Genomic DNA, 10,423 nt, shown 5'->3' on the forward strand with positions numbered 1-10,423 from the left:
TAAGTAAATAACACATTTATTTTCTCCCACTTCCTCCCTCTCAGCTGCCTTTAAAACACAACTGGCTCATTAGCTGAATAGTTTGTAGCTTGACCATTTTGCAATACTTAAGCTCTGTTATCTTTGATAGAACAAGTTGTGCAGCTGCTAACTTAGCTTGTGGCTAAATGTTTAGATGGTTAGTCTTCTATTTAGTTTCAGCCTGCTTGGGGAAGCAGAAATATTGCTCAGTTGACACCAGTGTCACTCAAATGTTTACATGGCCATCCTTTATTGTGCACGTCTGTCTACCAAGGTCAAATCAGCCAGAATGGTGAATGATCAGGCTGTATTGGTAATCAGTTGAGTTCAGATCCCAGATCAAACTGAAACTGAAGATATACAGAGCTCTGGTCAGGCCACATGTAAGGTACTGTATAAAGTTCTGGTCACTGTGACATCCAGGGGCAACCCAAGCCTTAGAGGAGTGCAGAGGAGAGCAACGAGGATGATCCCAGTGTTAGAGGAATGAGCTGTGATCAATGAATAGACAAGCTTTAGTCTTCAGAGAAAACCTCTCAGAGGGAAATCTCATAGAGGTGTATATCATTTTAATTGGAATTGAAAAAGTAAACCCAGAACAGTACTTTAGGATGCACCAATGCAGTAAAACAAGATATAGGTTTACAGTTGCAAAGGATAGACACGAGGGAGTTTTTCTTTACCCAGAGGATGATTAACGACTGGAACAATTATGTTATTTCCAGAGCTTTTGATGTTCGTATCTCCCCTTTAATGCTGGCTACAGCTCTAAAGCTTTAGAAAATCGAACCAATATATTGAATACCAAGAAAGATTAAACAATCAAACATGAGATTAATCCACAATACATAAATCTTTCTCTGGAAAGTTTCAGCTTATTGTACAGTATTTCAAACCGGAACTTTAAATGGTCTGTTTAGCCACTGAGGTATTCATACTGAAACTGAAGCAGGTGCAACCACAATAGCAGATCCCATTCAATCTGACTGGTACTGATAGACAGCAGAATATCTGACTATCACCAATGATTTGCACTCATTATTTGTGGTGAGAAACTTTTCAAATTTGTCTAATTTGAAGTTGAAGGATACTGGTTTGTTTCAGATTAAACTGACGGCCAAGAATCAAAATGCAAAATAGAGGAAGTAGGATCACAGCCACAGGAAGCCAAGCCAAGGCTCAGGCAAGAGCTGGAAAGCTCAGTGAAGTTACATTTGAACAGAGCAGAGGAATGAATCCCCCGGGAGTTTTAGATTTCATTAAAATATGGTATTGGCCTCTTTACACGTATTCAGCCTGTGCCGCTAAGTATTGCTGCTGTTTTGTCTTCAGATGAAAGCCATCTTAGTTAAATTTAAATTTCATCCGTGTCAGCAAACAAAACTGCTGTTTTGGCTACACTAATGTTACAGCTGAAGGCTTTAAGTTATCAGGAGAGACGCACTGAACTGGACTGTTTCGCAATGGAGAAAAGATTAAAAGGGAGCGTGATCCACATATTTAAAATGCTGAGACTACTGGATAATGCAGATGCACGTTATTTATCTCAGACTGAGATTGAGTGCAGACCCAAGGGAATGAAACCAGCTTTAATTAAGATGAGATTAGAAAGATTTTTTTTGCCTGAGTTGCGGAGAAACAGAACTGAGTCTCAGCGCAAACAATTCAAGCTGTGACAGAGCTTTTTTTTAATATAAAAAAAGAAAAGCTGTATCGATATCTGATGAGGAATGCGGCAGAGGGTTGTAAGGATTTGAATAGATAGAATGATCAGGTGTTCTGTGTAAAATGGTGCCTGAATTGTGAGTCCAAGGAAATGTCACTTCAGGGAAAGCAAGCGGTAAAGGGTGAAAAAAGCAGAGTAGTCTTTTTGTTCAATTAAGAAACATTGATAAAGGGCACAGACATCATTGTGAGAGAGAGTAAAAGAGAAAATGTTACAAATCTGAAGTGTTTGGGGCTGCAAAATGTTAATCAGAGACTAGTTTCTGCAGCCCGATGAGTAGAACAGCGTCTTACAGACTGGTTTGAATCCCATTTATGCTGAGTTTGCTGCTCTCATGGACTAATGTTTTTGCATGATTTTCTTTGGCCTTTGCCTCTTCGTCACACTATTGTCACACACAGTATGAAACCAGGCTGCTTCCTCAACCAAGTTGTATCACTCTTATTCAGATTTTTTAAATGATGAATATACTGAACAAAAACCAATCATTTGAATATAATCCATTGCAACAACAACAACAAAATTGCATTTGTATAGCGTCTTTCACATCGGGAGGAGTCGGGATCCATTATCTAGTTTTTGACATGGAGAAAACTATGTTTGATATGTTGGAAGATTCTTGACACATCATTCACTTACTATGTTTTTTTTCCTGGTTTCAAAACGAATGACTACTCATCCTCATTGAATGGAGCTGAAAGGATTGCTCTTAAAGTAGCCGGCACAGACATGATGGCCTGGATGGCCTTCCTGTGCTGTAATTTCTATGGTTCTATGGAATTCTCACAATGCTATAATCAAAAGCACTGTCTCTTCCTTGAGCATGGAATGATTTGCTGGGGGTGGCTGTTGGAATGGTAGATTGGGATACTTGAAAGGGAATTGGATAAACATACATGGAGGGAAGGGTATTAGAAGGGGAAAGAGCAGGGAATTGGGAATAGGATAGTTGGTTTTATTGGAGGAGCAAATGGGGGTTGCAATCCTGATGCTCTTTCCGAATCCAGGGATTTCAGGATTTTAATACCCTAAATCCCAGGCTCCCGAGATGCTAAATCTTACCTCATCCAGAACACCTGCGGTGGTTCTCCCTACCAGCACCGTGGACTCGAAGCACCTCAGAGAAAGTGGGAGGACACCTGGGAGGTTTAAAGGTCGGCTCGTTCTCGTGGAGGCAGCAGGAAGGCCTATCCTACCGCCTGGGCTTTGCCGCCCCCTCCTGAAATTTATAGAAAGAATCTAGGGATTTCAGGGACACCATTAGCATACGGGATCAATCTTGAGTGATGCAGCACCAGTGGAAACAGGCCACTTGCTCCAACTAGTCCATGTTGGTGTTTATACACACAATGCCATACTCCTCCTTTACCTCTTTATTCCCTTGCCCCTCATGTATCCAAAACTTTAAGGACTTCTTTTCTTTGAAATTCAGCCATAAAGGTTGGAACATAATGAATTAAACTGAAGAATAATCTAAAATGTCTATCTTTGCAGTTGGGGACAAAAGAAGGCTATCTTACAAAACAAGGAGGAAGAGTAAAGGTAAAGGTTTTTTTTTACATTTATATATCATAAAGAAATATTGTATGTGCATCCCACCAAAGGGATTAGTCAATTACTGCTTCTACAAATGCACTGCTGTACTTTTTCCTTATTTGGAGAGCAGGTAAAGTGGGAAGGACTATATTATTATAGTCAGCATAAGGCTGATCAACAATTCCCCTTTTATCTCTGAGAGCTGGGTTTAAATTAAATATTGGTGGGAGAAACTCTCTCCCTTCTCCCACTCTCTCTTCTGGCAGTTAAAATCTTACACAGGAACACAGAAGGAGGTCACGCAACCCATTGAGCCTGTTCCACCAGCTTATTAAATCTTGGTGGATCTTTATTTATTTTCTGAGCCTTGGATTTTTTCCGATTTCTCTCGAAGGACATTATTGGAGGGGAACATTCCATTGATTCTGATCATCCTTTACCTAATGCAACACTTGAACTTGAAAATGCAAAGTAGAAATGTATTCCATTCCCTAGATCCACTTTGTGTGTAAAAAGCGATGGGCTGATGTGTAAAGGCACTACCAAGCTGTGAGGCACTTAGATACAGGAGGTATACCTGACCTCCGAATGAGTTGATCTTGGCAGCAGTGGATACACTGAACTATTCCCGAGTTATGGAAGTGTTAAAAAGATAAACTGACACCGTTAGTAGGTCATGCATACCATTACAGCATAGTTACTTATTTTAACATGAGGTAAACATTCCTGGAGTATTCTTTTAATATCTGCACTCAAAACAGGCAAGAAAATCACTAACCGCTAAAAAATAAGACCGAGTGATCACAGACATTATATTGAACCGGTTAAATTGTGTGCTGCCTTCCCAAACTGGGTGTTTCTGTTTTATGTTATCTTTCAGTATGAACCTATTGCTCATTTTTCCTTTCGTTTTTAGAGTTGGAAAACGCGGTGGTTTATTTTACATAGGAATGAACTGAAGTATTTCAAGGATAAAATGGTACGTATCAAAACCTCACCTGATTACACAGAAGCAGTGTTTGTAGTTCAAAAGTTTAACATTGGGAAGGCTACCAAGATGGACCTTGTTTTTTTTGTTTAGCATTTCTTATGTTCTTATGATTTGGAGAAAACTGGAACACCCAACAATTTTTGTTTGGTCAGCCGGGTGTAAACTCAGAACACTATTTCAAGATCTGCAAGGCAGTGGAACAAGGGAACACATTTATAGTTTAGAGGGAGATGTCAGGATAGATACCAGGAAGTAATTATTTAAATAGAAGGTAATTATTAATTGGAATGGGTTACAGAAGGAAATTGAGGCTCAGACATTGGACTCACTTAAGAAATAGCTTTCTTTATCTGAACCTCTGGTGATCTTGTGTGTTTGAAGTCTGTAAGTCTGTTGGTGCCAATGCTACCCTTACCTTATGTTGAGGTATACCACATCTGAGATTGTTATAAGCTACAGACGCACATTTTGTACAACCAACAGTTGTGCTGACTTTATTAAGTAATGTTTACTGCATTGGTCTATAAAACATCTTTGTACAAATGACTTGTTTTGCAGTCTTCAGAGCCAATTAAAACACTGGATCTAACAGAATGCACCGGGGTACAATTTGACTACTCTCAGGAAAGAATCAATTGTTTTTGGTAAGAACTTATTTGACAGCCCGGAAGCTCGCTGGTTCAAATCATCATCTTGTTTGCTGTTGAGTTTAATGGCCTGAGCCAGGTTCGGGTGGAGAGGCTAAGTTGACCCCAGCCTTTCTAGGGTTAGGGAGGGAAACAAGAGCCAGGGTACCTGCTCCTGGTCGCTCTACAGCACCCACTGGTGAACATGTGGAAGGCGGATGAGAAGAGGACAGGCTTGACTGTAACGTCTGCTACAATTTAGTGTAGTGACCTGCTAACACTCATTGCCAAGATCCACACATGAACAATAGCCATTGGGCAGGATACTTGTGCATCTTTATTTTTAATTTACTGACTAGTCAAAATAATTTACTATTTACTCTTCATAATTGTGAAAACCTTAAGCAGGAAATACCTTAACCTCTCAGCTCCAGTGAAAAACCGATTGAGTTTCTCTTAATAACTGAAACCTTTCCTCCCTGATAACAGCTCAGTGAATCTGTGCTGCAACTTTTCTGTTGCTTTTGTGTTCTTCCTGTAATGGGGTGCTACAAGACCCCAACTGAGCTATTGTACAAGTTCAATACAAACTGCTTTTGTCTTTAGATATAATACCAAGGATTCTGTTTACTTTTGTTATGGCCTCTTCTACCTTCATTACCACCTTTAATGATCTGTCTATCTGTACACCATGGTCCTCTGTTCATCTAGTCCATTTAAAATCTTACCACCTAGGTATACTTCCTTTCCGTGTTCCTTCTACCAAAACACACTAATTCACCCGATGCAGCCAGAAGCATCGATAATTTACATATTAAAGTAAATTTGTCTTGTGCAAAGCACAATTTTTTTTATTTTCTGCTCACTTTAAGTATGCACATTTTAATTGATTCACATTAAATAACTTTTAATCGCTTTGCAGTTTAGTATTCCCTGAAAGGACATATTACATGTGTACAAAGACGGGAGTGGAAGCTGATGAATGGATCAAGTTAATTCGCTGGAAACTGGTGAGTGCTGTTTACAAGTCACTAAATATAAAGATGGTTTCTCTGTTAACTGTGCCCGTGTTCTTGAGTGGAAGCTGTTAAAGTGAATTTAAGTGAGTTAAGGAGGTAATGCAGGGAAGGTGATGCTCACAATATGTTGGGAGAGCATTACTTTTCAGCAAACAATTCCATTAACCTTTTAAGGTAATAGACCATTACACCATCTAGCTACGTAACCAATTTCCCACAACGATAAGTCAGGAAATCATTCTTTCAATCTAATAATAATAATAATTTTGGTGTCGCAAAGCGTGGAGGTTAGAGCACTCGCCTCGCTAGCTTTGATTCCCAGGCAGGGCAAAAACGTGGGCAAGTTTTCTTCCTCCACACACCTCTGTTTACCTAGCAGTAAGTAGGAACCTGGTTGTTAGTCAATTGGCAGATCGCTTTCTGGGGGTAATAATCCCCCCATAAATAAATAATTTGATCATTCACTCCATGACTGTCTATGGGACACTTTCGGGCGTGGAGTCCTGTAGCTCAGTGGTTAGAGCACTCGCTTTGCAAGCGAGAGACCTGAGTTCAATTCCAGGCAGAGGGCGAAACCTTGGGCAAGTTTCCTTACTCCACACGCCTAAGAATCCCTTCAAAAACCAAAAACAATAATAAAATTGGTCATTTTCAATCTACGACTGTTTGTGGACATTGCTGTGCGCAATTGACTGCCGCGTTCGCCCACAAATATACAGTCAATTCACTTTACAGTGTGTTCTGTGAAGCGCTTTGGGACGTCTTCCCGACGTGAAAAGCGCTATATCAAATGCAAAGATTATTATTATTATTAATTGGCTGCTGTGTTTCTCCCACAATATACACAGTCAATACATTCTGTGAAGCGCTTTGAGATGTCTCAACAACCTGATAAGGTGTTATATCAAATACAATAATTATTATTATAATTTTTGTTATGTGGAGACAGTTTAGTCAACACATAGTAAAGTCCAAAGTACAACTCAAAGAGAGAAACCCCACAAAAATAAGACCAGCCTGTGCTAGTAATTTCACAGCCTTGTTGCAAAGCAATAATGGAATGAACAAAATGGTGAAAGTTTCCCCAACATCCACACATTGTATAAATAATCGGAGAGTAGATCTGTAACTGTAAGCACTTTATACAAGTTCCTTCTAAGCAAGGGAGAAGGAACTTCAGGTAGTTTGGGTGGAAAGGTGACGAAGTTGAAAAGGTGGCTCAAAGCAGCCTTTATGGTGGTAGTGATGGGGGATGAGGGGGACGGTGGTGGTAGGTGGGGAGACTCAGAAAGGCTGATAGCTCACCCCTGAATAGGTACGTGAAGCTTGGCCCTATGTTAGCTGAACAGAGGGCAGGAGTTAGGAGAGCGAGGCTGTGGAGGGAGTAGTGATAATTTACCATCGGCAGCCAGCAATCCCATCAATATCTGAGAGCAGAGGAGGCACAGCAGAGAGGATTTGAGACTGGCTCCTTCTACTAGTGTTTGGAGCCTGAAAATAAAGTGCAATTACTTCCCCTCCTCACATCAATTTTAAAAAGATTTCTCCTGAATGTGAGCCAAACAAATGGGGATATGCCACAAAGATTGCTTTGTTTGCTTACTTACAACAAACTAAGTGAACTCTTTTTATTCTCGTTTTATTCCAGAATCAAAAAAAGAAATCAGCAGTGTTACAAAATCTATGAAGAAATGTCTCCAGCGAGCAGCTCCACAGATATGTGTCTTTGTGAAAAAAAACAATTGCAACGGGTGATTGAAATAATGGAGTTTAGGGGTCAAATCCTAAATATCATCCTGCATTATCTACAGAGGTTAGCTGTAGTTTTCAAATCTTCACTTACAGAATTCTTTATAGTTACATAGGCACCAAGACACTGACAGTAATAAAAAAAATCAAACGTTCAATCGAGTATAAATACCTGGAACTAAGAATGCTGTGGAAAACCAAAGACAGTGAAGTACATACTGTCCATCTAAATGTACCACATGCTGGTGGTCTTTCGTAGCTCACATTCAACTTGACTGTACTAAAGATGAGAACATAGAATGAGTAAGTAATTAACTTCAGTTTGTTTAGTGGAACCCCACAATATTGAAATGATTTAACTTTCTTGCCTGCTCTGCGCAATCCTTCTACTGTAGCACGTTTTGGTTGGTGTGTTCATTACTTGGTATGCTTTGCTGTGTTCATTATAAGGTGTTTTTATTCTCTGCTGCAACTGTGTTTTTAGGTCATTTAAGTAAGAATCCATCAATATAATGCTGTCTGACACATTTACTTTATTACCAACTCATGTAAGTACTGCTAAGTAAAGCAACAATTATCTGATGCCCTGCAGAGTTTTTTTAATCAACGTCTACAATTCTATCTAATCTGCTGATTAGGATGGTTTCATTTTTTTCTGCTTACTTTTACCCCGAAAAATAATAATAATAATCCTTGCATTTGATATAGCGCTTTTCACGTCGGGAGGACGTCCCAAAGCGCTTCACAGAATATACTGTAAAGTGAATTGACTGTATATTTGTGGGCGAACGCGGCAGCCAATTGCGCACAGCAATGTCCCACAAACAGTCATAGATTGAAAATGACCAATTTATTATTGTTTTGGGTTTTTTGGAGGGATTATTATTAGGCTCTGTGTGGAGTAAGGAAACTTGCCCAAGGTTTTGCCCTGTGCCTGGAATTGAACTCAGGTCTCTCACTTGCAAAGCAAGTGCTCTAATCACTGAGCTACAGGACTCCAACTTAAAACCCATTTAAGTTCTGGTACAAAAATGTCACTGCTACAGTTCAGAGCCAATTATCACATAACTTGGGAGTGACCCCATAGTGAATAAGCAGTGTAGATAATTGGTTATTGCACAAAATGAAAATTGGCTAAGCACAATACTCGTCCATCAGGAGTTATACTATCACTGAAGTACTACACTGCCAACCCTCTTCCTGTCTTTCTCTTTTTTGAAGTCTCGTAACTTTTTCTCTCTCCTTCTGGCTGTCCCTTTCTCTGCCACTACCCTACACTATTCATAATCGAGTATAAAGACTTAGCTTCACACTATCAGCAAATCGAAATTCAGTTGTGCACGTATGTGAAAACGCATGAATAAAGTGAGGTTATTGGCTCAGCATCTTACCCACATTGATGTGGTGAGTTCACATCACCAGTAACATTGCATCGCTGAGCTTATGCACACAAATATTTCTTTTTGCTGCTATCTGATAGACTTGAGTAGACATACTTGGTGGTGTTGTATGGATAATAATAAGCCTTGCATTTGATATTGCGAGTTATCGTGTCTTCGAGACGTCTCAAAGTGCTTCACAGAATATATTGTAATGTGTAGTGACTGTATTTTGTGTGTAAAAATAGTCAGTGTGTGGGGTAATCAGCATTCTATGCTGTAGTATTAATCACAATCTGGGAGTTCACCAAACAATGTAGCATAACCACTTCAACGGAATGAAAACTTTAAACTTCAAGTGAACAAAACAATGAGCACAGTAAATCATTTTAAAAATAGCTTGATTCTGTGATGGGAAAATGGTTGGTGAGTGTTGCAGAACGATGAAATCAAATGAGCCAAAGGACCCCCTTCATCCAAAACAATGTTGTGAAGAAAATTGTGGTTGCTTATGGAATGTGATGATTGTTTTGCAATATTGCATTTAATTTTGATAATCCCGACAAATCTGGTTAAGTAGACTGTTGAAGCCTCTTCTAACTTTTCAAGATCAGCTTTACCTTTACAAAAATACAAATTTATAATAATAATCCTTATATTTGGCACAGCGGTTTTCATGTCAAACGGACATCCCTAAGTTCTTAACAGAACTGGCTGGCCTTCCAAGCTGGGGTGGGAAAAGATGACCAAAAGCACGGTCAAAAAGATACAAATTGAGATGGGCCTTGAATGATGTGAGGGAAGGAGCGAGTCAGAGGGAGAATAAATCAGAGGGATTCCAAGAGAGAGCAAGTCAGTCTGGGTTGGAGTCCAAGGTGAGGGGTATAGGTTGAAAGCGTGCCTGCTAATGGTAGGATAGTTGACATGAAATAGGTCAGATGTCTGCTGAGTGAAGGAAGGTGGTTCAGTAGCTTTTGAAGTGGTCGCACACGTACAGTGGGATGTGATACTGGAGGGTTGTAAAGGTGAGAATGAGGATGTTGAACTCAATTCTGATGTGAACTCCAATCTAAACCTGAGATTATTTTGAATTGTGTTAATAGGTTATCTGTGATTCTGGGGATGAAGGTTCTTTGTCCCAACTGATGCATGCGATATTGCTTTCTCTATATTTGTGCCTGGAGTGTCAGCAAAAGGTGTCCACAGGCTGGATCATCTCATCTTCCTGGTGAAGAGCAGTGGGGACATAGGTTACATTTAGCTAAATATATAAAGATCTTCAGTTTATTTTGGAGACATGATAAACTTTGTAATCCCTGGCAGGTTTTATATATTTTCACTGTATTAAATTAACAAGTTTTATATTGTAAAACAAT

General features: G+C 39.6%; 1 protein-coding gene across 3 annotated transcripts in view; it reads left to right on the forward strand.

Moving 5' to 3' along the window:
* The window catches only part of dapp1 (dual adaptor of phosphotyrosine and 3-phosphoinositides), a 37,685-nt gene extending 29,349 nt beyond the window's left edge, over positions 1–8,336 (forward strand). For 2 of the 3 annotated variants that reach the window (XM_007891947.2, XM_007891948.2), the window contains 5 exons: positions 3,242–3,289; positions 4,200–4,262; positions 4,833–4,918; positions 5,823–5,910; positions 7,568–8,336. In XM_007891947.2, the coding sequence (XP_007890138.1) occupies positions 3,242–3,289; positions 4,200–4,262; positions 4,833–4,918; positions 5,823–5,910; positions 7,568–7,606 (324 nt within the window). In that variant the 3' untranslated portion in view covers positions 7,607–8,336. The remainder of the gene's footprint in view (positions 1–3,241; positions 3,290–4,199; positions 4,263–4,832; positions 4,919–5,822; positions 5,911–7,567) is intronic. The other variant, XR_006084855.1, reaches the window with a different exon arrangement.
* The last annotated feature ends 2,087 nt before the right edge of the window (positions 8,337–10,423 follow it).

Source organism: Callorhinchus milii, unplaced genomic scaffold, assembly GCF_018977255.1.
Source record: "Callorhinchus milii isolate IMCB2004 unplaced genomic scaffold, IMCB_Cmil_1.0 Scaffold1, whole genome shotgun sequence".
NCBI classification, from domain to species: domain Eukaryota; kingdom Metazoa; phylum Chordata; class Chondrichthyes; order Chimaeriformes; family Callorhinchidae; genus Callorhinchus; species Callorhinchus milii.